This window comes from Channa argus, chromosome 16 (assembly GCF_033026475.1).
Source record: "Channa argus isolate prfri chromosome 16, Channa argus male v1.0, whole genome shotgun sequence".
In the NCBI taxonomy this organism is placed as follows: domain Eukaryota; kingdom Metazoa; phylum Chordata; class Actinopteri; order Anabantiformes; family Channidae; genus Channa; species Channa argus.
The window spans coordinates 8,378,459-8,404,841 of NC_090212.1; the positions used below are offsets into that span (position 1 = coordinate 8,378,459).

The 26,383-nt window shown below is 39.3% G+C and overlaps 2 protein-coding genes across 4 annotated transcripts; one reads left to right on the forward strand and one right to left on the reverse strand.

The window, feature by feature from the left end:
• Positions 1–1,767: 1,767 nt before the first annotated feature.
• LOC137101462 (uncharacterized) lies at positions 1,768–4,357 on the reverse strand. The gene has a single exon (XM_067479896.1). The coding sequence runs from the start codon at positions 3,918–3,920 to the stop codon at positions 3,294–3,296; it is 627 nt and encodes a 208-aa protein (XP_067335997.1). The 5' UTR covers positions 3,921–4,357; the 3' UTR covers positions 1,768–3,293.
• A 2,049-nt stretch (positions 4,358–6,406) lies between these two features.
• On the forward strand, positions 6,407–25,568 carry plcb2 (phospholipase C, beta 2). Of its 3 annotated transcripts, none has more exons than XM_067480792.1 (32): positions 6,408–6,685; positions 6,933–7,010; positions 7,773–7,841; positions 8,666–8,806; positions 9,220–9,299; positions 9,445–9,498; positions 9,604–9,679; positions 9,800–9,900; positions 10,228–10,388; positions 10,499–10,645; positions 10,755–10,912; positions 11,846–11,928; positions 12,103–12,187; positions 13,427–13,637; positions 13,733–13,818; positions 13,905–14,001; positions 14,151–14,235; positions 14,392–14,516; positions 14,758–14,909; positions 15,036–15,200; positions 15,337–15,436; positions 15,613–15,717; positions 15,873–15,937; positions 16,336–16,426; positions 16,533–16,943; positions 17,103–17,286; positions 17,800–17,941; positions 19,799–19,863; positions 20,436–20,495; positions 20,734–20,791; positions 23,054–23,137; positions 24,835–25,568. In XM_067480792.1, exons 1-32 carry the CDS (start codon positions 6,602–6,604, stop codon positions 25,003–25,005), a joined length of 3,774 nt encoding a protein of 1,257 aa, XP_067336893.1. In that variant the 5' UTR covers positions 6,408–6,601; the 3' UTR covers positions 25,006–25,568. The 3 variants fall into 3 exon arrangements, with proteins under 3 accessions (XP_067336895.1, XP_067336893.1, XP_067336894.1); XM_067480793.1 differs by having other exon boundaries at positions 13,736–13,818; XM_067480794.1 differs by lacking the exon at positions 15,613–15,717 and having other exon boundaries at positions 6,407–6,685.
• Positions 25,569–26,383: the final 815 nt, after the last annotated feature.

The following is a 26,383-nucleotide window of genomic DNA, read 5'->3' on the forward strand; positions in this document are numbered from 1 at the left end:
CTTCCCCCAGCCTGGAGACAGGAGCCTAAAATGACAAGGTCCCAGTTTTCTATCAGCAAAATTGATTGGGGGAGGGTCAATCCTTTTTATTATCTGATAGATCTGGTAGTATAAATCTAAATAAGTCTTATTTGTTTTACTGTATGGAAACATACTATCTAATATTCAGTTTAAACAATTTCAGTTTCATTTTAAACAGTTCAAAACGATTTACTCTTTACTTTTGTAGTTTAAAATTAATTATTATTATTACTTGGGTTGGTTGTTACTACGTAACAATTGTAAACGTAGCTCGCAAGTGATCTGATTTTACTCCATCAGTCAAATTTTAATCAGTTGGTGCCAATTTGCCAGAAATAATGCCTTACCACTCAAGTGCGTAACACAGCTTTTAAAATGGTGAAATTCAAATTAGACCATTTCTTAACATTTTGACCAGGTTTGTTTTCAGTTTCAACCTATATAACTTGTATATATAACCTAAATAATAAAACTATATATCAGTTCTTTGAAAAGTCCCAATGTTTATATATGGATTTGTCATAGTGTCACCTGCGACAGGTGTTTCGAAGCGGAAAACTAGCAATAAAAATCCCTGCTGTGCATTGTTCAAGTCTTAATAAGACAACAGTGTTTGTTTCTTTTCCAAAACTCCACACATTTGCCCTTTTATAAAAAAACAAATCAAAACTAAAGTGTTATTCACCATGTTGCTTCCCTGTACTGCAACACAACGTGTTAATATTTAAGAACTTTTATGATGGTGTCTTGCTCAAAAAATGCTGTGATGAAAGGCTTTCAGGCCTTGTTGAAAAGGTCTCACTTTTGGTGTGTCACCCATAAATATGTATAATCTGATGAGGAAGTTAGTTTCTGGAAAGTAGAACTTTAAAGTTGGCCTTAAAATCACTTAGTTTTTTTGGTTATTGTTGTTTCCCTATGCAGGATGAAGTATTTGTTAAGACTGAGACCAGATTCAATTTAATCTACTGAAGGTGGAAATGTTGTAATTTTGTGTATTGTTATGTGAAATGAATGAATTTTCAGACTGTTAATTGAACTATTTGTAATTTCTTTTAAATCTTTTTGAAGGGACACTTTAAGCATTTCTATGTATGTATATATGTTCCTTTCCTTTGCAATTTAGTAGAAGTTTAAATCCTGGTTAATCTTCCTCCATATAAGGTGAATGTTGCAGTTGTTTAGCTTTTTCTTGGCAAATGTGACATTAAACTGACCACTGCAATTGCCACCATTCAAAACCAATTCTATGGCCAATAAAAGCAGCTGTGACAAATGGCTTTTGAATTCTCTTTTTTTTTTAATCTCATTTGATACATGTAATCTGGTTTTTAGACTTTCCTGTTAAAAGATCTCGTGTGATCTAATGCCTGACTGGAGCTATAAATGCTGAACTTTAATGTAACATATGGCAGATTTCACATCAGCTAATGCAATTATCTGCCTGGGTGACTGATTTCAAGAGTCAGAAGGTCTGAGGCTGTGTTTTCTCAGTACTGCTCTCATTCTATAATTACTCATATATCACAAGAAACCAAAAGAGTCACTGGTAACACATCTGCTAAGGCCATTTACCACACAGAGGTCACAGACATGTCACTGTGCTGCACACACTTTGTCTTAGTGCTATCCCAGCAAACATGGCTGTGTTATGGAAATGGTGACGTTTGTGTCTTGTGTTGTCTTCTCTGATAAATGGACTTCCTGTTTAGCTGATATATACATAATAATACAACAGTGCATGTGATGAGTGTTTACATCACAGTGCAATGTTAAGGCTGAGGGTAAATCAAGTTTTTTTTTTTTTATTTCAAGTGTGATGTTAAATGATGCTTGTCGCTGCCAGAATAGAAGCTAAACCTTTCAGTCCATTTGAGAGGAAAGTAGATCAAAATAGCACCAAGTGGTATTGTGTAATGTGTTCTTCTCTGTTTTGTACAGTGCAACAACAGAGTTTAAATCGATACACCTCCCTCACATGATATTGAGAGAGCGCACAGGGTGGTTGGTCTTATTTCCACTTCATAGTTCATCACATGTAACTGTATGAAGTTGCTTTATTGAGAGCTGCAGTGAGTGAACTGTGGCTGACTGAGGGATGGAGGAGCAGACAGCCTCTCTGCTCACTTACTGGTCAGTTCTCTCAGGTAATTAAAAGGCCTGCATTCAAATTTCATTTAACGCCCAGATCATAAGACTGGCCATACTGCCATAAAGTACACTTTGCACTTGCACAGTTATTATTCTGTCTGTTGAACCCTATCAACCAATAGATATGGGCTTTGCACATTTTTGTTGCACTCTAAAGAGAGCCCCACCTCATTTAAACCCATATGACTTTTCATTTTTGAAACAAAATGTTAGCTGTTGGGAAAAAAACTAACATTTATTTGAATATATATTATCCATTCTGGCTCTGAATAAATAAAATATCATTAACATACAGTATAATGTCAGTGATTAATTCATGATATACACAGTTCTATTATAAAACCATAGAAATGAATAATTTTCTAGGGATGTTTATTTGTATCTTGTGATATAGTTAAACCTATTATACATACTATACCTTTGATAAAAATCATCTAATTAGACTAAAAGTTCATGGAGGCAAAAACAAATGCCCTATATGTACATAATACACAATGCATTTACATGCTTTTATGCACATACCTGAGCATAACTCAATAATGCAGGTTCTTCTACTCGGAATCCAGGTTCGATCCATGAAAAGAAAAGTACAGCCTAATGTGTAAATGCAATAACGCAGTATTGATTCATACCAGCCTATGAATGGCAGTGATGTTAAGCGCTGTATGCCTGTGAAACGTGTTTATGTCCTGCAAAACCAAAACGATTTCTGTAGCCTGAGTCCTAACAATTTATCAAAATATCTATACCAGTCTCGTCCTCAAACACAGGCGGGTTAGTGGCCTCAGAAGTTGTCCGAGGTAAAGTAGACACACACTGATTTAAGGCATATAGATGTCCTAAAACAAAAAACGCATAGTTGGTGCTTAAGGGTCAAACAGTGTTCACTGAAGAGGCGAAGTCTCCTCTTTCCTCAGTCGCAAGAGCAAAGTATCAGTCAGAGTGTGCACATTATTCATCCATAAGAGGCTCTGCAATATTACTTGAAACAAAAAGACGCGTGTGTTGTCCGACCCGCGGCACTGAATCTGTAAAAAAACAAACAACAAAAAAAAAAGATCCTTTGTCGGGACAGTTTATGTGTTTTAAAAGGGGTGTTGGGTGGTGAAGATGAGGCCCGATTAGTCTCCCCTCGTTGCAGAGGTCGGAGGAACAGTGGGGACATCTGTAGACGCCAGCTCGGGGTCGCGTTTGCCAGTCGCCCCGTCGCCCAGTCTGTGCGCCCCCCTCTCCTCGTCGTCCTTGTTAAACGCAGCGTCAGACTCCCTGGTGCTCAGCCGCGGTTCAGAAGCGCGTGTCTCTCTACCCAAAGTGATCGATCTCTCCGCGCTTGTGTGACCGTGGGAAGAGGGGTAGAGTCCTTCCTCCTGCTGCGAGTGCGCAATGTTTGTTTGGGGGGCTAAAAACTGCCTGGTCAGGTTGAAAGATAGCAGCGCTGCATGCGTAGTGTTCCACTCTGTGACATTGTTGCTTGTGGAAATATTAGTTGAGATGTTGGCAGTGGGGGTGATCCCCTCAGGCACCCCCGGTTTCCCCGAATTAGAGGATGCACTGGTTGGTTTCCAGATCAAGCTGTAGTAAATAGCCAGGATAATGGCTGCTAAAGAAACAGACAATACATAGGCAAAAACAGTGGCTAGTCTCACCCACTTCTTGTTAGTCTTAGCAGCCATTTTAGCCTTTTTGTCCCCCGTATAAGTAGCAGGTTTGCCCCTCTCCATATTGGGCATGAAGTCCCGCTCTCTCATATTGCCCCTGTTTTTTCCTCGATGCTCCACCACCCCCTCCGTCTTGAAGGCTTCTTGTTATCCACAATCCAAGAGAAGACAGGAAGCAAACGGAAGAGAAAGATGCTGGACCGCCGTATGAGGATGTTGCAGCTAAATTGATTTCTCGTAATTCATTTGGCCTCAAAAGCCTGGCGCCTAATACTTGGTACCAACTGCAGTATTGCGTTTCATAATGGACATCAAGCATCCAGGGTGATTGCGCGTTTCAGCATCCGACGGTCCGACAAATGTCTTCCATATACGAGATTTCCAGGGAACCGCAGGCTAGAGGCCCACGGCGAAACCGCTGTGTGAGATTTGATGTGATTTATTAAAACGATTAAGTGAGATCATACGGTACACAACTGTCTGTTTTATCCAGCAAATGAAGTGGCTGGCTCAGCTAAAAATACAGGAGAGGGGGCGGGCGGTGGCTCTTAAAGAAGCAGCAGCTGTGCAGCAGCCCGAGAAGAAACCACACACACACACACACACACACACACACACACACACACGCACATATTTCACCTTCACATCAGGGCGCGTGTTCGGAAAATGTAGAGGGATTTGCAGCAAAGATGAACATCTATAACCTATAACACCTAACACCCAAAATAAAGCTTATGGCCAGTGTTTACATTTTGACTCACTCAAGTCGACCACATGTCTTTTAGTTGCATGGGCCAATAAATAAGTCATTTTTTAATTTTTACGGAACTTTCTGAATTATGTCACAGTTATCCAATGCACTGTAACTACAGTCAACATCCACCGTCACAACCACAGTCACTTAGTACATTTAATGAGTTTTAACCTCAAAGTCAGCCGTTGGCTCGTTCACTTAGCTCGTCACTTCAGCACGATGGACAGCGCCGGGGATTTTTTCTAATTTTCCTGCGCATGTCCTGTGGGGAATTGTGGAGATGCAACAGCTAAAGGAAGAGGGGCAATAAATGGACGACAACGCGTCAAATTAAAACCTCCTGTTACTTATAACATTTCTGTAAACTATGTTAAAAAATAAATAATAAAAAAAGCACAATTATAAATTCCTCTTGTACTTCATGTGGTCATAGCGACAAAAAAACTCAATTATCACCTATCACGTTGACAAAGTTTTTGTATTTGAAGTTTTTATTAAAATTGATAAAATATTATTGTGTTGGCTGTCCCAGGACATATTGTTTTGTCTTACTGATAAGTTTGTGTACAATGGACAGCTAATGTGGGTCTTCTGTCGTGTCTGTATGACATTGTCTGTATGACAGTGTTAAGTGCTTCATAAATATGTTTAATACAAATACATTAGCATCCTAAATAAACTGGTTTACCAGATGTCACTCCTCTGGTCCCGGTTGAACGTTTGTATTAGGTGATGGCATCGTCTGAAGGTGCATTTGAATGATATCCAAATTACCTCTATTGTTGAAACAACAGCCAGTTCCTGTCTGCAGTAATGAATGCGTCTCCATTATGACCCTGGACAGGAGGATGTGGTATCATTTAATAAAATAATAAGTTGATATGTAAATGAAGTCCAGGGGAGTTGTTGCTGATGTATGTAATGTTGCACACAGCTATTTATTTATACTGAACTAGGAAACTTTTGCTTTTGCATTAACACCAAGTGATGTTTGCATAGTTTCAAGAGTGAGAAGAACAGCCTCTTTTTCTTCAGTTTCTTGTGTAATTGTTTCTGTGTTTTATTTTGCAGCTCTAACCATCCACTGATTTGCTGTTGGCAAATGGCAACTCCTCAAATGTGTGAAAAGCAGCTGTGAAAAACCATTTCTTAAAGGGTCAGTTTGCCAAAAGTACAAGAAAAACACTTTCACACGTATCTAAAGTGATGTCCAGCCACTCAGACACAAATTGGTTGTAATTATCCATAAATGCTGAGATAACTGCTCAAGATACCTGCCTTACCCCAAGCAGAACCGGGGCAAATGGAACATGTCCGTGAGGGGCATGGGTGGTATCAATGTTAAAGCTTTATATTTAAAAATGTAACATTGTCTCTGTTTCATGGGACACGCAACAGTGGACGCTATTTTTGTAGACAATTTCTTCAAATAAGGTGAAATTGAAGGAAGGTGTGCTGATTATTGAAGGTGCTGTTTCCAGTAAGTGCTATTTAAATACTTTATTCATTTATTTGTTTTGATTCTTTGGAAACAAAGAAATGGAAATTATTTTACCTCCATTATCTCATTGAAGTCCTACTTTTCTCATACTACTACATAGCTAAAAGTAAAGGGTGCAAAAGAAATTATGGGTTCTTAATGTTAGTTGTGTGAACTGACCAAATCAATGTGAAAACAAACCTTTTTCCAGCCTAGAGCTCTGATTCTAAAGGCAGTTTAAAAGAAGCATGTACACCTTTATTCATGCTACATTTTTTTTACTTAATTTGCAATGCATATTTCTTGGGGTGTGCCCTGACTACTGCCAGAGTCTTTCACTGAACTTCAGATCAGTGATTATTTTGGATAGAGATGGAGAGATAAGCTACACATTTGTTAAAATGGTGTAAGTCCAGATAGCCAGAATATTTCAGTTTCAGCAAAAAGATAAAAACAAAACAAAACAAAACAAAACAAAACAAAACAAAACAAAACAAAACAAAAAAACTGGAGGAAAGGTTGCTGTAGAAGGACAAAATGAATAAGAAGAGATACTTTCTAGACCCTCCAGTGGTCAGTGACTACCTTCTAAAAGGAGAAAGATTTACCAAGTGGTCAGAGGTGAGTAAATATTTCAGGAAAATCAGAAGTGAATTAATAAAGATTACCTGTAAGTTATTTTTGTTTCCTGGTAAACAATATAATAGTCAGTAAATTTGTTAATCGCAACTGTTGTTTTGATCATGTCTGATCATCAATGTTCAGTTAATGACCTCTGATGGAAACTTAAATGAATTCTTCTAGTTAAGCAGATTTCTGATTTAAAATTCACTAAATGTTTAAAACATATTACACTGTCTCCCATAAGGAGTCCACAAAGACTATTCCTGTCACCATGAGGATGGATCCAAAGGGTTTTTATGTCTACTGGATCAACCAAAGCAAGGTAATCGATATCCGGAGTGTGAAAAATGAAAAACAGAATGCCTTTGCACATTACTTTACATTATAAATGTGGGGCATTGCTGACTTCTATCCAGTGAATAACAAAAATGAAGAGGCTTGTTATGCATTAGACAAACACAACCTTTTAATACAACACAATAAAGCTTTATTCATCCCACTTAAGGCAATTATTCCAAATTAAGCGTCTCCAATTTAATTGCCCCATGTGTGATAAATAAAACTGTATTGTATTAAAAGATGACAGATGTAAGTAGTTGGTTCTGCAATTCACATCCACAGTGAGTGTAATATGCATGTGATTGAGATCTGCCAAAGCAGTGGGATAACTAACAGCTACACTACGCTTCCGGCCCCAACATCTTGTAGAGATTATTGATTAGTGCTAATGTGGGCTGACCATCCTGTGAGGACTATCAGTGTCTCTCTCGCTCTCTCTCATTAAAGCACTTTCTGGTTTTCTCTGCATCACAAACCAATGAAGTCTACGTCAGATGTGTTCCTTGTGTATCTGGGCTCAGTCACTGCTCAGGCACACTGTAGCCAAGTGTTGATGTGAACATAAATAAAAGTTCCCTTTTGTGACGTTTCAAAACATTTCAATCAAATCTTTATCACACAAACAAAGAAAATCCCATAGTTTTTGCACTTTGGCAAACGAGGATTTGTATCTCAATCCATATTTGGACTGGCGCATAAATGTCAAATTCACTATTAAAGATGATTCTCTCTGTCTTGTTTCTAGGAGACAACCTTTCTGGATGTTGCTACCATCAGAGATACCAGAACAGGGAAATATGCAAAACTTCCCAAAGTGAGTATGATGTAATTATTAAATGTAGTAACCAGTGCTCTGATTTGTCAATTAAGACAAACTGGTGTGGTGGTTCTCCAAGAATCTCCGCTGGCATGCAAATACAGCGTCAAGCCCTTAGTTTGCCCATTAGTATCAGCAGCATATTTGCATTGCAAAAAAAAAAGGCAATGGCCACATGAACCCAGGCTGCTCTCCCACTACAGAAACACACAGATTCACAAATGCACAAACAAACATAAACACCGTACCACACAGTGAGTCATGATGTGAGTTTTCTGCGAGTGAGTTTGTGTGTGTATTGAAAGCTGACAGTTGTAGTTTCAGTTCTTTTCCACTCTTTGCTGGCATCCATAGAGAGTTGCGGTATGCAGCAATCATGAACCCTCACGTGTGAGGGGAAATCTGAAATCTGCTCCCCTTCGGGAGAGCACAGAGCACTGCATTATCCCAGTTGGGGTGCTGGAAGTGGCTCTTTCTCCCAGGCCCCTGCAGAGTTTTGGGAAAATGGCTTTGTGGTGACATCAGCGCTGTGCTTCAAATGACTGATATAGAGGAAATCAATGCCTGAAACGTTGCTCTTCTTGCTTCTGTTTATGCACATTAATCCTTCTGTGTGTGAGCGACTGCATGAGTCTCAGTGTGTACATGCATGCGTTTGCATGATCAGGTCAGAACATTTGCCTGTGTTCAACAAACTCCCAGCTTCTCCAATGCTGCAGATTTGCTTATATACAACTATTGGAGCCAATAATGTCTATTTTTGTGAAACTTAGCGCCAATATTTTCGAATAATTTTACTGGTTCTCCTCTTTTTTTTACAGCACCCTAAGGTCCGCAATGTGTTCAACCTTGATTTCCCAGACAGCAACCACCTCGCCAAAACCCTGACCATCGTCTCAGGTCCAGACACAGTGAATCTGACCTATCACAACTTCTTTGCCTCTAAAGACAAAGTGACACAGGTAATAAACCACTGTATACACTGACCCAGTGTGTTACTGGCACAGTGTCCATCCTGTTTACCCTTCCTGTCACTGATCCCCTCTGCTTGTTTAAACACTGCTACACACCATTGTCCATTAAACAGTGAGTGCTTGTTTCTCCCCATATAAGGTGCTCTCTCTTCCTTTTAGGGCTTATTAGACTTTATGACTGCCATATCCTGATGTAATTAAATGCAATATAATCAGCAATGGTGCTTTGTTCAAAGGCAACATACACCGCTTTGATTTCCTAAGGTATTATTCTGTTAATGCCCTCTAGTGGTAAATTTGTGCGGATTTAAAAGCCTGTACATTGGTTTAGATTCGATGACACATAAAACGCTATTCATGTTAACAGTAAGTGTAACATTGGATTATGTTTTTTAATTCAGAACTGGGCAAATGACATTCTTGGAATCGCCTACAATGCTGCAAGAAACAATTCCTGCAGACAAGTCTTGCTGGATAAAATGTGAGTGAATGTCATGTCATCTCATGTGTCAGATTGTAGAAGATGAGGGACCACAATGCAATGTCATTTCCCTACTTATTACACAGTGTCAAAGTAATGCACGGTATGATTAATTCCTTTGTATTTTTTTGTTTTATCATCTTAGATATGTTCGCCTTTCTCTTCAGACCAACAAGGACGGCAAGATCCCAGTGAAACAGTAGGTTACACAACAGCCTTCTGAAGGTGTAGGGTGGCACGCAGATGTCCGTTTATACAGTAGATTTCATATTTGCTGCTCAATGTTTTACTTTGCATTTTTCAGTATTTACAAGATGTTTCCTGCCGATAAGAAGAGAGTGGAAAGTGCCTTAGCGTCAGCAAACCTCCCAAAAGGAAAGGTGAGAAACTAAACCTTCCATTCATCTCCTGATGACTATTCTCAATAGTTATGCTTTATTCCAAACACGTCCACCTTAAATTCCCTATTTTTTGATGTTATACTTGTGTTTACATTTCAGTATGACACTATAAAGCCTGATGTGTTCACCGAATCTGCTTTCAAGACCTTTCTGACACATCTCTGTCCTCGGCCTGAGATCTACGAGATCTTCACTTCTTAGTGAGTCTGTTCTGTGCTTCACTGGTCCTCTGTTGATATGGCTGAATAAAGCTTGATTTATCACTGAAGTTCGTTAACTATCTCAACAATTTAAAGTCATTTTTCTTCAAAAAATACAAGCTCAGAAATGTGTTTCTCAAAATATTCTAATTTAGAAGCATACTCAGACCAAAATGGTCTAAATTACATTATGCGCACCTCATGCATGGCTAGTCACAGCCCCCAGCTCATGCATTAGCTTCCTGAAATGGGCTGTGGGATGTGATGGCCGTAAGCAACATTACTTGCAATGCTGATGTGATTTTTATGGCTCACTGTGCTCTCCAGTTCCACCAAACCCACCATGACTAAGGAGAATTTCACAAAGTTCCTCAACGAGAAACAAAGGGATTCTCGGCTCAATGAAGAGCTTTTTCCACGTCTGAGGCAGGACCAGATCAAGGCTCTGATTGATAAATATGAACCCTGCTCCACAAATTCTAACAGAGGTGAGGTTCCCTGATGATCAGTTTCTTTTATGAAGGTCTGGTTATGAATAACACTCCTTTTATATATGTTTGTTTAAAATGCATAAAACATTTCTCTTATTCATCTGCAGGTCTGATTTCTCCAGAAGGTCTTTTGTTTTACTTGATGGGGTCAGAGACGTCTGTTGTCATGCAGGACAGGCTAGCTAAGAGTCAAGACATGACTCAACCCATACCCCACTACTTCATCAAATCCTCCCACAACACGTACCTAACAGGTAAGTATTAAATGGCTACAATAATGTCATGTCCCTGTAGACAGCCATGGCATTTTTGATGATAGATTTTGGGGAACGTTTACAGATTTTTCTGTCTGTTACCCTGCAGCTGGTCAGTTCTCTGGCGTATCCTCTCCGGAGATGTACAGGCAGTGTTTGCTATCAGGCTGTCGGTGTCTGGAGCTGGACTGCTGGAAGGGCAAACCTCCAGATGAAGAGCCCATCATTACACACGGCTTCACCATGACAACTGAGATCCTCTTTAAGGTGGTTATACTTGAGTCACCTAGACTATGTTAAAAATAAAAAAAAATAAAAATTCTAAACTTTTCTTAATTTTGCACACTGTATCCACAATTTATGTAAACAAATACGTTAATGAGATTGAGATTTTGCAGTAGTTCTTTTGTTATTTTTCCTCATGACAAAGTTGGTACCTGGCTCAACTTGACAGTAAACAAGCTAAAGTTAAAATGGTGATTTTATTTATTTTTTTTGTTAATATAGTTTTTTTTCCCACTGACACCTCAACCAAAGGTGAAGCAAAGTAAAGAAAAATACGATAATTTGACAACACCCAAGCTGAAAAATTTAGGCGGATTAAGCCATAGAAAAAACAAGTAAACATTGAAAATGAAGCACTTGAGAAATTTAAACATATTTTGATTGAGTTCTACCCACAACCAGTGACAATTTCTTTGCTGACTCATAAATATTTGGACTTTTATAGCAAATGGCCCCTACAGCACATACTTTACATTGTTTTAGTATGATGTCTTCTAAATGCAGTCAGTCACCAAAGAGTGTTACAATCATTTTTGTGATTACATTTTCTAATGGTCTGAACACACACACATACACACATGGAGGCCGAGAGGCTCCTCTAGCAACTCAACACTACCATTTAAGGGCAGCCAGGGCCACAGTCGCAGAGGCCCAGGCACAGCCTGCCAGCCAAATGTGATACATTAGTTACACACAAGCTAACTCACTGTTTGTCATGATTTTCTGTCTTTATGTTTTGACACAAATGCTAGAACTATTGGTTTTAATCCTTTCTGAGATTAATTTTGATTGCTTTATTGCTGCTGTGTCATCAGGTCACTTTTGTTTTGTATTTACTCTCTTTATTCTTAATCTAATTCTAATAAAAGTCTATTAAAATGCATAAAAAATACTTGTCTTCTGTGATGTCAACAGGATGTAATTGAGGCCATAGCCGAGAGTGCCTTCAAAACATCACAGTACCCGGTTATCCTCTCATTTGAGAACCACGTTGACTCGTAAGAGCTTTTTTCTCCAAATCATGCTATGTAATATTATTAACAAAATGTAATAATGTTTTGATGCCATTATCCCAAATGGAATATTGATGGAAACATGTTGAGGATGTAATTGAACCTTTCATTCTGGCAATAACTGCATATAGTAACAGGTGGTACTCTGTTTTGTTCCAGGGTGAAACAGCAAGAGAAGATGGCCAACTACTGCAAAACCATATTTGGTGATGCCCTGCTAACAGAGCCACTGGAAAAATATCCAGTGAGTACACTGCTGCAACACAACCCCCTATCTAAATAACAGTTAGAGAAAGTTTATAAGTGGGTGTTCCAAACCCCTTTTGTCTGATAAATAAGGAAAAATATTATCATATTATGCTATGCAACTCAGCTGACTTCTGCAGGCTAACCAAAGGCAAAAATGGTTCCACTTTCATGTTTGCATACTTTCATCTCTACTAGACATGACCCACATATGCTCCCACACACATCCCACTGATTTACTTCAGCAGCCACTGTTCACCTATTCCTGCGTGTGTGTGTGTGTGTGTGTGTGTGCATGTATGAGCATTTAAAGGTTATTCCTGAGGCAGAGAAAGCATGTGTTGAAATGTCTAAGATAATATCAAGGCCATAGCAAAGATTCTAGAAAAGCTGAGAATATATAACACCAGCCCTCAGAGAAAATATTGGTTAACTACCAAAACAGCTTGTAATTGTAACAGTAATTCTGTAGTCATCTTTTAGTTAAGACCAAAATATCTGTAAATTAGATGAATTATGTTAAAATTGTTTCAAATATTTGTGGACCTAACCCATATTTATTTTTCATCACCGTGAGGTTGACACAGCTGTTTTTCAGTTAAATATTTAACAAATATTAAACAGGTCACCCCATTTAAATTTGCATCAAAATATCACGTTGGTGATATCTTAACTTTTGAAATAACTCATTTCATTACCAAATGTTATTGGTGTTCCCATCAGCCTCGGCAGTGGCAGGCTCATACTGTCTGAGGGGCAAGGGGGAAAAATTGAATAGGGCCCCTGTTATCAGCAGACTGCAACAATGCACGATTGTTTAAAAGGCTACATCACTTAATTATGTAATGTAATGCAGCATCTTAGAGGGCACTTTTTCATTTTTGCTCTACCAGGGAGGCACATTAGAGGGTGCCTTAGTGCATTTTTCCACTGTGGACTTTGTTTGTTTGTTCTCTACACTGGGGGAGAAGTTGGGGGCCACTTTTGCAGTACATAGTTGTCCTTGTGGACAGCAGGGGTTGCAGTCACCTCTCCTGCTCTCACCCTGAGTCTGCCTAGGAGCCTCAGCTGAACTTTGTGTTCACTGCTGATGAGTAAATCTTACCATGCTAACTCACAAAACTAAAAATGGTGATCGTGATAAATATGGTCATTTTAGCCTGTTGGTGTTTGCATTTAGCTCAGTGCACTAATGCAGCCTGAGCCACTAGCATGACAGTTTATCTGTAACATCCAGCTGAAGCCAGGCCAGCAGATCCCCAGCCCATCTGAGCTCCTGGGTAAGATCCTCATCAAGAACAAGAAGGGCAGCCAGGAAAAGCCAGCCCAGACTAAGAAAACCACTGCATCCAATGACCAGACCACAACCACAGCTGTACCCACCCAGGAAACAAACAGCACTTCTGAGGAACCCACAAACCCAGCACCAGCCCCTCAAGATAACCAAGGTAGGCTGGAGTGACATCAGTTCCAATCAGATTAAACTCCTAAAACAGCTGTTAATGACTGATAGGTGTAACATACTGATGTTTGTGTGTTTAAGCAGAGGGCGATGCTGCTGCAGAGGAAACTGAGGAACAAGAGGACACAGAGGAACAAGATGAAGAGAAAATGAAAACATCAGATGAGGTAGATGATGACAGTTTTGTTTAAAATGTTCTCCATCCAGCCAGAACAGTTCAAACATCAGTTAATTCACTCTCAATCCTCCACAGGGCACAGCTGGACAAGAAGTAACAGCGTACGAGGCAATGTCATCCTTGGTCAACTACATCCAGCCCAACAAATTCATCTCTTTTGACAATGCCAGAAGTATGTCTGTCATCCATCGTTTTAACCACACAGAACAGATTTCACAACATATACTTAAAAAGAAAGCACAGGTGCATGTAAACAAATCAAAGTCAGTGTGAGTTATGTGCGAGTGTGATTTATGTTCCTCACTTTCCTTTCTTTTCTAGAGAAAAACAAGAGTTACGTCATTTCATCTTTTGTGGAGACCAAAGGGGAAGCAATGATGGCCAAGAATGCTGTTGAATTTGTAGAGTATCCATTGAAAGTGCTGCACATGTTGACTTACTGTGTGCAAGTACAATACATTTCATTAAAAAGCACACAAATTATAAGTTGCTTTATGCTTATTTTAAACATACATATAGGGACATTTGAAACTGTGCTTCCTTAATTAACAATCTTTCACAGATACAATAAGAGGCAGATGAGCAGGATTTACCCCAAAGGAACAAGAATGGACTCATCTAATTACAGCCCCCAGCCTTTTTGGAACGTAGGCTGCCAGATGGTGGCGCTCAACTACCAGACGATGGGTAAAAACAGACACTCAATAAATTGGACCCGACATGTTCCACTACATTACAAGACTGAAGCCTTTACAGGTCTTATTTAATCTAAATTTGAGTTTGACATGTTCAAAATGTCATATTTTAAAACCTGAGCTACTGCTTTTCACCACAGTGAGTCAGTGTTGCACTTCTTTGAGCTGCCCAGGCTAAGCCTCCCTGCTCCTCCTTGTGCTGAAGAGAAGTGGCTTTTTGTGTCTATTTTCAGATTTCCCCATGCAGCTAAACATGGCTCTGTTTGAGTTCAACGGCAGAACGGGTTACTTACTCAAGCATGATGTTATGCGCCGCAGCGATAAGAAATTTGACCCTTTTTGTGACAGGATTGACACGGTTGTGGCAAGCACACTCACAATAAAGGCAGGTTCACTGAGGATTCTCTCAGTTTATCCATCCATGTTAAGGGGGGCTGGTATGAAAGCTAGATGCTAAAATGTAACAGTGAAGGAACTTGTCCATTGTTTCTATTTTATCACATCTCATTAGATCTATTCGGGCCAGTTCCTGTCTGACAAGAATGTGAAAACAGGGGTAGAAGTGGAGGTGATTGGACTGCCAGGAGATCCCAAGAAGAAATATCGCACCAAGTGGACCACCACACCCAATGCCATCAATCCAGTGTGGAATGAAGAGCCTTTTGTTTTCGAAAAGGTGTGTGTTAATGCATTAAACATGTTCAAATATCCACAAATACATATGAGTGTGAATTTTTTGTGTGTAAGCGCAGCCAATAGAACTGCTGTTCTGCTGCAATTCATTGTAGTGTATTTGTTGTTGTTTTAAATAGATCCTTCTTCCAGAGATGGCTTCTCTTCGAATTGTAGTCCATGAAGAAAATGGCAAATTTGTGGGACACAGGATCATCCCTCTGGACGCCATCCAATCAGGTTGATGAAATAAATTAACAAAAACACCTAATGCATCACATAATCCACATAATTTAAAACATTACTGAGTCATCTGAGGCCTCAGATTGTCTGCCAACTTGTTTTTGCCATCTTTTGGATTGGGGGGGGTGCTGCTTTGTTTTTTAACTCAGAGAGAACTATTTTATGCCCGGCAGGCTTCCATCACATCTGCCTGCGCAGTGAGAGCAACATGCCACTCACTCTGCCTGCTCTCTTTGTGTACATTGAGGTCAAGGACTATATTCCTGCTGCCTTCGCAGGTGGTTAACTTTTTAATCTGTGTTGCTAAAGTGACAGTCAGGGACAATAATAGATATGTAGATCTGTGTAGCATATTGTTTTTCTTTTAGTTTAGTAAAAGTTGAATGCTAGCTTATTGCTTTATTGTACAATGACAAATTTGATTGTGCTTCAGATTTCACAGATGCATTATTTAACCCAACAAAGGGCACTGAGAAGACTACAAAGACCCCAAAGGAGGTAACAAAAAGATGCTACAGCATATTTAATTAATGTCTACTAAAAGTTATTATAAATAGGAATAATAATGTCTTTGTTCATGTAGCCTTTCTAAAATGACCCCAAGAAGAGGGGACCTATCACCTTTAGCTTTTAACTTTGCTCCAATTTGCAGGTATGACTAACTAAAAGTTGCATTGAGGCTGATAGGAGGTCTGAAGCTTAGTTATATATTATATTTAGGGGCAACGTGTTTCCTTGTTTCCGTGTTTCCAGCTAAGTACTGTAGTACTGTTGCACCTTGACTTAGTTTTTTCAGGTGTTGTTATCCCTAGTTGTAGTGTAAAACTTTTGCAGCACTACTTCACTTCTTTATAGATCACCAGGCTCTCTATGTTGTGATGTGCTTGTTCTTCCAGTCTTCGTCCGACTATATTTCTCCCTATGAGTTGCCTCTTGAGGCCCAACCCTCCACTGACAAAGCTAAGGAAAGTGAAGTTGCTGTCGCAGGTAATAAAATGATTGTTCTGAACTGTTCATATTTTTTTGTAAGATGCTGACTCTTGTAGTGCGGCTTTAGCACTGAATTAAGAAGCTGTTTGACTGAATCATCCAGCTCCTCTAGCAGAGGCTTCATCTGAACCTCCACCAGAAGCTAGTGCAGACGACTCTAAAACAGTTGCAGAGGACACTACAGATACTTCCCAACTTGCAGTGGAGCCTCCTCAAACTCCTGATATGACTCCCGCTGAAAGCCCAGCAGGAACGACTGAGACCCTACCTGAAGCCACTCCCCCACCTGAGGACGCTGAAAAAGAAGTGGCTCCAGAGCCAGAGGCAGCTACTGAAACAACAGAGGAACTGGTGAATGACTCCAGCACAAACCCAGAGCCTGCTTTGGATCATAAAGCAGGTGTAGAAGGTGCTCCAGTGGAGCCTGGTGCTGTGGTTGCGCCCTGTCTGCCAAGTACATCACCCGAGTCTGCCAGACCAAGTGACTCATCTCAGCCGCCAACAAGCAGTGAAGGTAACACTGAAGTGCTTCATGGGCTGCACTCATTACAGTTTTCCTTTTGTCAGTACATTGAAGGCTTTTTCTGTTGAATACATTTTTATTTATACATATCCACTGCAGACACAAACAGGAGAGTTCACAAACCAAAGTATTGCGTGTTTTATGCTGCAGAGCCTTCAACTGTAACTACAGAAGAATTGACACAGCACAAGAACTATCTGAAGGTCATAAAGCGTCAGGAGAGAGAGATGAAAGAAGCAGAGAAGAAGAATCAGAAAAAGGGAGAGGATCTGATTCAGAAATACTCTGAGTCCTTCAAGACAATCAAGAAGAAGGCCTCGGTGAAAAAAAAAGAGTAAGAGTGTTTATTTTTCTCCTGTTTGTTGTTATTTTGTGTGTCAGTCAGTTCACAGTAGAAATGTTAACCGAGAAAAAAAGGTGAGAGTTGAGTCAAGGTTGAATAGTATCAGTGAAGGAGGGGTGACATGGAATCCTTTCAGAGTAAGAAGACCCATCTGTCCAAGTGTTTATGTTTAGTCATTCACCAATGACAAAGAAGCAGTTAATTCTAATGTTGACCCACTAATGAAGTTGTTGTTGTTGTTTGGGTTTCTGTTATTAATGAGCTTATATTTATAGGCCCAATAATTCACAGCTCAAGCTGAATATTACAGGATGAAGAGAACAACTACACGAACATTGTTTTCACTGCTTTTCGTGCAGACGTCCACACTAATCCTAGGACAACACGTTAGTCAAGGACAAATGAACATTGTTGTATAGGATTGGCAGTCCCTGCTCGCTCTGAAATGTTGGTAAACTCTGTTTCCTTTGCATGTTTCCTGTTGTGTTGTATCGTGTCTTCCAGTGGAGGGGGAAACACTGCTGACTCCATTGTGAAGACGGAGCGGGTGCAGGAGCAGAAGGAAAAAATGCAGGTTGAGCTGCAAGCTCTGTGGACAGAGCAGTGTGATCAGATGAAGAAGAGAAAAGAGCAGTTTGCTACAGAGGTTAGTCTAAACAATTTCAACTTTAAAACTCATTGGCTCATTAAAATGTTTAGTTTAATTAGGGAAAGTAACTCAACCCACGCACTGCACTAAAAGCTATGCTCATCAGTATGTTTATTTTAACAATGGAACCACTGATTATGTTTAATGTGAAATTTCACTTGTTCTGATGAACTCAGAGAAATATCACCCAACTCTGTGGCTTCACTCAGCTCTAGAGAGCATTTGCATCATATTTTCAGCTCAGTGTTTTAGAACCCACAAATTAACTATTTAAAGTTGTGGCTTACTCTCACTGCTCTAATCTGTGTTGTGTCCACTCTGTGGCAGCTGTGTTTAACCTGCTAAAACCACCTGTACCCCACCTGCCCAACATCCAGTGGTTGCCAAAGTCAGTAAACTGCTGCTAAACATAGTGAAGACTGGCCACAATATTAACACTGGGAGTCTTAATATATTTCATGGAGAAATGGGAAAACATGATTCCTCAGTGAATATTGGGCTTATATTCAGCAGGCTGACATTGAACAGTAATGAAAATCTTTCTTCCTGCTTCTTGGATCTGTCAAACAGCAGCTGCTTGAAGCCCCATAAAGTCCTCTAATATGATAATAGGTCAGTTGCTACAGCTTGTTCCTTAGTGGCCAAAAATCCGTTACTAAAAATTTACATTTAAAGTCCAAAAGTTCAATTACAGTAGTTTAAGTATACACTTAAGGTATTTTGTTTTTCCATAATCTGTAACTCAAAATGTCCTCTTCAATATAATACGTTTTATTCCACTACTAGCTTGACATCAGTTAGGAGATATTTGTTAATTTAGATTTTACATCCCAAAAAATAAAATATTTCTAATGTCATGACAGGAAATTATGCTGTATGTAAAATTACCTAATCATTTATTTTATCGAGGCAACTGAAATGACTTCCATATAATAAAAAGCTTTATCACTGTAAATAAATAAGTACTAACAATCAAATAATCAGGATGTACATGTCTCACACATAAGACCTATACTATAAAAGGTATGTAGTTTGATGTTTAAATACATTTTTCTGATGATACTGAATTCAGTGGTTTTACTTGTATTTTTTTTTTTAGCAAAGGATCTAAATTCTCATTTAAGTTTATCTCAAGTCATAAATTAGTGGTTTGATCAGTTGTTTTGCATCTTCAATTGAAACAGATTAATCTGTTTAGCAATATAAAAGCCTAAATTGAATGCTTTTTCTGAAAAGCATCATCAATTTCTTTTTCTTTCCATCCCCATCTGAAGGCTTTTGAAATGGCTACCTGAATGTCAAGACCTGCTCCTTATCCTGTTATACTGTAGGTCCATGTTCCTCATCCCACCGCCATTCTTGTCATACTGAGCTCCCAGCTGTCCTTTTTATACTTAATGATTCACCCCAAAATAGGATTAATTTCCACGGTTCACGACACATCTCTCTTGAAGCACTTAATGTTACCTCACTCAATGTGTGTTGGATCACGGGCAAGAAGCCAGAGCATTAAATGCTCTATTGATTATACATCAGACCCAGGTACTTGGGGTGCTCTGAATCTGCATGACTGAGGGGTCAATAAGGTAATTTTTCAAAGGTTGGCACCTCAGTAGACGGAGTCAGACTTCAGTGTAGAAGTGCTGTGGAGGTAGCTGACAGTTAGTGTCTCGTTTACAGGTCTCAGGCCAAGTGTGTTGGTCAAGCTTAGAGTCAGAGTGCTAAACCTTTGCTCAGGTTGAAGAAAAAAGAATTGAATGACACACTGCACAGGCATTTTTATTTGGAGGTATTGAGACTTTTACAGCTTTACCTTATCTGTGACTGTGTCACTTCATTCTTCTGTTGTGACAGAGACTAGCAAAGCTGATGGAGCTGGCCACAGAGAGACACATCAGTGAACTGAAGACCCTGGAGAGGTGTGAGCACACATGCAGCACATTTGGCACATGCCGAGTCTGTCCAATCTGTGCCTTGGGACCTTTGTGTGACACTGTGTGTGTGTGTGTGTGTGTGTGTGTGTGTGTGTGTGTGTGTGTGTGTGTGTGTGTGTGTGTGTGTATGTGTGTGTGTGTGTGTGTGTGTGTGTGTGTCGTCTGAGGTGAAACATTTGACATTTTGCAAAAGATTACCTCAAATAATGAATGAATCACCTCAATGTGCAGGTCCTCTAGTCCTCCTTGGCTAGCTTATATTGTTATATATACTGTATGTGTGTGTTATCCCAGTTCCCCAGCCGGCAGATGGTGAGCTCAGGACAACCATTATCCAACAGGTGTTTAAGCAGCAGTAGGGAAATGAAGGCAGCCTTTGCCATCTACCTGTCCACATAGACAATATAACATTACATTTAAGCCTCACTTTCGTCTACATGAAAACAGCACATCAGAAACGGACAGATCTGCAAGTTCAGTTCTAAGATAAAAATTGTTATTTCTACATGTAATTTTGCGATATTAAGTTTATGTTCTGTTTTTGTTCTGTTCTGCAGTGAATCCAAAGAAAATAAGAAGAAAATGCTCTTAAAATGTCCCTCCTCAGAGAAAGCAAAGTGAGTTCCCAGCATGACCTCTCCTTCACTTAATTTTCTGCTTCTAGTAATTGCTATTTCACTCAGTGAATTACAACTTCTTGTCCAAAAAGAAAAGAAAAAAGACAAATGATGAAGAGCAGCTCAGCTCTCTGCATCTCAGCCACATGGCGCTGCACAATAAACCTTGTTGGATTTGAATGATTTTTAACTTTATGTACAAGAGGTCTAATTGAAAAAAATAATTATCCCCTTTTAGGCTGAAAAGGGCAATGAGCACAGAAGTGTTGGATGAAACTGTACCATCTGATGGTGCGGTAAGTATAGAGCTAGACTGAAAGTAGAAGATTTAGAGATGTTTGTGCAACTGGGTAAGTTGGGCACTCTGAGATATATTGGCTTCCTTGCTGAGAAATAGATGACACACTTGTTTTCATCCTAAATATTACCCTTCAGTCACCAGTGGGTTAGCTTAGCTTAGCATGAAGACAGATGTGGTCTATCTCCTAAAGGACATAAAATGTTACAGCTTGTTTGTTTTCAATGAATAAAAAAACAATAGTCATTGTTAAATGGCGTTTTGGACTCCTGATGTTTCCTTGAGGTTTCCAAGCAACCATCAGAAACTCAACAAAATTGGCATTTGCTCAATAAATAGTTCAGAATATAACACAACATGTATTCTTACACATGTATTGTTGCCGAAATTAAACATACACAACACTATACATAAATAGTCAGCTTTAGAGATGTTGACTGCATTTTGCTAGCTTTTGAAAGAAGCAGGTCAGCTGTTTACACCTGATTCCGGTCTTGGTGCTAAGCTAACTGACTGACTGCTTGTCATGATGTCTTCTAATTTGCTTGTTAAATTAATTTTTATAAAACTGCGCAGCATTTTATTTTTAAGTTTTAATAAATCTTTAAGCACTCATTCTTTCCTTACTCTTCCCTTTTTTGAATATTCCATCTCAGCTAGGATTGGCTAAAATGGAGAGATTGCCAGCAAATCAGCCATAGTGACATCTGATTCTTCAGTGTCAGGGGAGAAGTAGATCCAAGTATCCCTTACACTGGCCTCGCTCATTAATTAGAGGGGCAAACCTAGTTCAAAAACCTTAAGGAAGGACAACAACTGGCTTACATTGTACCAGGATGTTTAATGAGTTTGGGTCCCAAAAAGCTTTTTAACAGTAACTCTACACATGATATGAACTCAAGCATACGTTGATACAATAAATATATAATTAACAAACGTTACCCACAACAGCAGTGGTTCCCTCTGCCCTGTTTGTTTTCCAACTCTCCCCACCCAACTAGTGTCCTACCTAGTGCTGATTACATTTTGGCTTCTATACGACTGAACACACCTGATCCAGGTAATCAGTAGTGGGTAGGGCACTAGTTGAGTAGGGAGAGATGGAAAACAAGCAGTTAAGGGGTCCCTGCAGACCAGGGTTAGGAACCACTGCCCTACTGCTTAAAGACAGCACATAAGCTTAGTTTACTAAACTTTTCCTTTAAGGGAAATTATTCATATGTGAAATTTTCCTTATTTTATTTGTGGTCTAAAATTATACATTTGTATGGATTACTTTATTTTCCATTTTCACATGTACCTATAACAGTATTAATGTCACAACACTGTTCAGCACATGTATTAAATGGCGTAACTATGGTTACAAAGAGGTAGCGAATGTCCAAAAATTTGAATAAAACATGGACAAAATATCACTTTAGGCATGTAACAGTGTTTTTCTTTCATGTATCTGCACACATGCTCACATAGAGTACACCCACATGTTTAGACACACACTTGTATTTCTATCATTTTGACACACATACGTGAGTACACACACACACACACACACACGCATTTTCTGTAGGTACACACATGTGAGCATGCACACCCATTCAGTCAATCCACCTACATACAGGTACACAGACCTTTTATCCAAAGAGTTAAGGGCAGTAGGCCCTGACTATAACCCAGGCTTGTCCTTTACTCAGAACCTGTTTACAGGGAGCCTGTTAATCCATGTGTGGTCAGTGACTCATCAAGCTTTGCTCTTATTCATCTGTTGGCTTGTCAACATTCAGACCTGATGAATCTGGACTCTGACTCATTTAACGCTGCTCCTCTCCAATCGACTCCATGTGGATGGCAGCAAACCCCTTGTCATCTCTCCACACATTAGAGTCACAGTGCAGCATATTTTGATCTACCTAATCAGCATTTGCCCATTAATTACTACAATTATTTAGAACCATCCCTTGTGAAATCACCACAACCTCAGTGTTAAATGTAATGACACAGGCTCAGTGTAACTGAGCTAGACAAGTCTAACCTGTTGTTACTTAACTGTATTGATTCTCTTGCTCAGGTTGCATTCCCACAGGAGTGTTCCTCTTCAGATATACATACACTGAGAGGGAGAGACATGAGCAGAGCAAATGCTTGTAGACTTGCAAACAGTGTTTAGCCTTCACTTGATACCAAATGCACACAGACACAAACCACAAATCAATATATTATTCAATAGTGACATGTTCTATTGTACTTTATTGTGTTCTTACAGTCCTCAGATTACAGCCCACAGCAAGAGGCACTGATGAAGAAACAAGCAGCTACACTGGAAGAAATCAAGAACCTGACTCATCAGGTATACACATTTACGCCAAGTTACATTTGTGTTTGTTACAAAGGAGGACTTTTTATTGACCCGTAGCTCTTTTTGCTCGAAGACTTTGGCACTAAACACAAGAGACCAAAAGTCCCTTTAGCAAATTGCACTTTTTGTGTTTCCAATGCACCTGAACATTATCAAATTATCTATGACAGATTTGCCAATAGTTAAAGATTCAAGATTCAAATAACTTTAAAGTCGAAAAAAAAAAGAAAAAAATTGTCCACCAAACCAAGACAATACACAAGTTGAACTATTTTTCAATAAGTTAAAAAAAACAGCTAGAGGAGTAAATGTAAAATGAAATACAAACACTATTTTTTTATGTTTTTGAGCATCAGAAACCCCACCCAAAAACAAGGACTTGCCATCCGGAAGTCCCCTGTTTCTTGGGTCAAAAATCAGATTTTGGGTCCCTTCCACTAAAATCTTGTGGATTTTAATTTTGAACATGGTTCCTTTGGTGGACACACAGGTAGAGGAATTCCTCAACAGGTTCTGGTTCCCTGTGGAAAGTTACACGAGTAGATCGATGTGGCTTCTATGACAAGATGTTGTCCAACTACACACAAAACACATGCAGATAAGCCCATCTATAATCGAGACTTTGCCAAAAACGAATCCCAGTTTTTTGAATACATTGTCATCTGTGGCCATCTGTCCATTCAGTGATAATAAGTAATGCTGCAGTGTGACACATCCACTTTGTGTGACCGAGAAAGTACAGTGAAGAACCCACCGCTGTAACTAATGTCAGATCATTTTGTAATGACAATGCTTTGCTTTGTCAAATCTTGGCAGTTGGAATTAAAAAGAAAGAAAAAAGGCGTTACATAGTTTAGACATTGACGTGTGAACACCAGATGGATGGTGTGATGGTGTGTCCCACCAGTAGTATTAGCTTACCAATGCAGTTTCTGATATTGTGAAAAGTGGGAGGAAATCAAGTGAGGATTGAAAAACAGAGAGACAAATAAGGACAACTTGTTTGTCTGCTGATGGCCTGCATGTGCTCCTGCACCTCCGCTGACAAGGTTAACTACGTATGTTAATGGCCTTGGCCTTCTAGTACCTGAATTGGCATCACTAGTTTTTTGGGGGGTTAGGCTGTCACGGGGAAAAACTAACAACTCAAGAACATTTGACCAAATGTAATGGTAATTTATGGTTGAGGTCAGTCTGAGATCACAATAAGTAGTCTGGTTAAGAAAATGTATTCACAAAGAGGTTGTGCTGATTAGACTCCAGTGATGCGAAGCATATTTTTTAGGTGTAGACGAATAAGAAAGATAAGAAAGAGGACAGAATCCTATGGAGTCTAGCAAGTGGTGGTGGTAAAGTAGATCCAGCAAAGACTTAACAGAAATCTTCACCCTATTAGAATATAGAGGTCTAGTTGGAACTTAATATTTGTCAGGTAAATAAAGCTGATAAGTTCACTAATTTATATAATTTGCGAGAGAAATAATCTGACTACTGACCAGACAGACCCAACTTGTCAGTTGGGTTCAAGCCAGTTGTCTATAGCTTGAAGTTAGCAGTAATCTTCAATCTTTAATTGTTTCAATACAGAAATCAAGTCATAATGATAAGAACGTGATTAAGAAAAGAAACTATAACAATATAATTGAGTTATTTTGAAAAGGAATATCCTTCCATCCCTGTGTCTGCAGCTCAATCAGGAGGCCCTGAAGGAGCATGCACAGAAGCTGAGGTCTCTGCCATCAGAGGTGAAGGAGACTGTTAATGTCTGTGTGGGTGCTCACTTCCCTGAAATGGTTGACCAGGCTGGAGAGAAGAAGGTGGAGGGTGTGGGCTTCTATGGAGACGTCTTCCTGGGTTAAACATATCTATTTGATTCATGACACCTAATTAAAAGAATAATTCTCACTATTGTATCTTCTTTCAGTTTATTACATAGTTTAAGTGTATCTATAAAACAGTTGATTATTCCACTACAGAAGGTCTGTGTGAAGTTATCATTTTTAGAAAGGCTATTCATATGGAGAGAGTGCTTTTCTGTGTTTTTGAGACATACAGTAGTGATTTGCACAGATGTGCTGTAGACAAAACACATTAAATACAAAAGTTAGATTTATTTGAGTTTCATTTTTTTATTTACTTTTTTTTCAGTTGCAAAAGTTAAAAGCACTCTGTGAAAAAAACTGATCAGTCTGCAGGCTGAATTGAGACAACTCACAACCGATTGATCTTGCTTGTGTGATACTCAATTAAACTAAGGCAAAATGTCGTGAAATGCTTGTATTGTAATCACATGCACAATGCTGGTACTACTAAGCTACTAAACACAAAATACACAGCACTAATACGTGAATGTTCCCTATGCCGAAAAGCTTTTATTTTGTCTTGAAATGAGCTCCTAATAAACTATATATTGCACTGTATATGTTTCCATTTGCTTTTTAAAAGAGGTTTTAGTGAGTACAGTTACTTGCATATTAGCATTTAATCTGATTTTAATTGTATTTTGCAAGTCAAAAACAGGAGCTACATAGGAGCGCTCTGACTGTCTCTGTGCAATCCCTCTACTGTATAATTTGCCACAATATAGTGTGACTAATTCATAATACCACACAATTTCAATGCCCTTTATCTCTATCTAACATGAGATCTGTATTGCTCTTTAACAAGAGAACCTGAATAAAGGCATGTGGACCACAGACAGCCCAGGTCATCTGGGTAAAAGAGCAGAAACTGAGAAATGTTCCTACCATATTTGGTAAATGACAGGGCGTGGGACAATCTGTTGTATCAACGAGAGGCACATATTACTTCATGTGTTTTCACACCCATCCATGCATTTATTAATGAACACAGCTTTTCTCTGACTCATCACCCAAAGCAATCTGTCGATATCTCCGATTTCCTTTTGGTGTGACAACCTTCTCCTGAATCAGATGACATGAGCGACATTTAAGTGTCTTTTAAGTGGTGGATCTGGACAAACCACGTCTGAGACACACAGCTTGTCCCTGAGAATCCCGTCACCTCATGTACAACACTGATGAACTGTGAGCTTTAGAGTGCGAAACCAGTCAGCCCTGAATCACTCGCCCAATAATCTTGCATAATATGAAGACAGCTCTGGCAGCACTTTCTCAGACCAGCTGGCGAGGGATGGCCTGATGGCCTGAGCAAGATATTTAACCACAAGGCAACACTTGTGTGCTCACTCACACAAGACAGAAAGCCAAAGAAAGG

Coding starts and splice junctions, on each gene's coding strand:
- plcb2 (XM_067480792.1), top strand. CDS start 6,602: ATGAATAAGAAGAGATACTTTCTAGACCCTCCAGTGGTCAGTGACTAC. Junction 9,300..9,444: donor CAAGTCTTGCTGGATAAAAT/GTGAGTGAATGT, acceptor TTATCATCTTAG/ATATGTTCGCCTTTCTCTTC. Junction 17,942..19,798: donor AAGAGCAGTTTGCTACAGAG/GTTAGTCTAAAC, acceptor CTGTTGTGACAG/AGACTAGCAAAGCTGATGGA.
- LOC137101462 (XM_067479896.1), bottom strand. CDS start 3,920: ATGAGAGAGCGGGACTTCATGCCCAATATGGAGAGGGGCAAACCTGCT.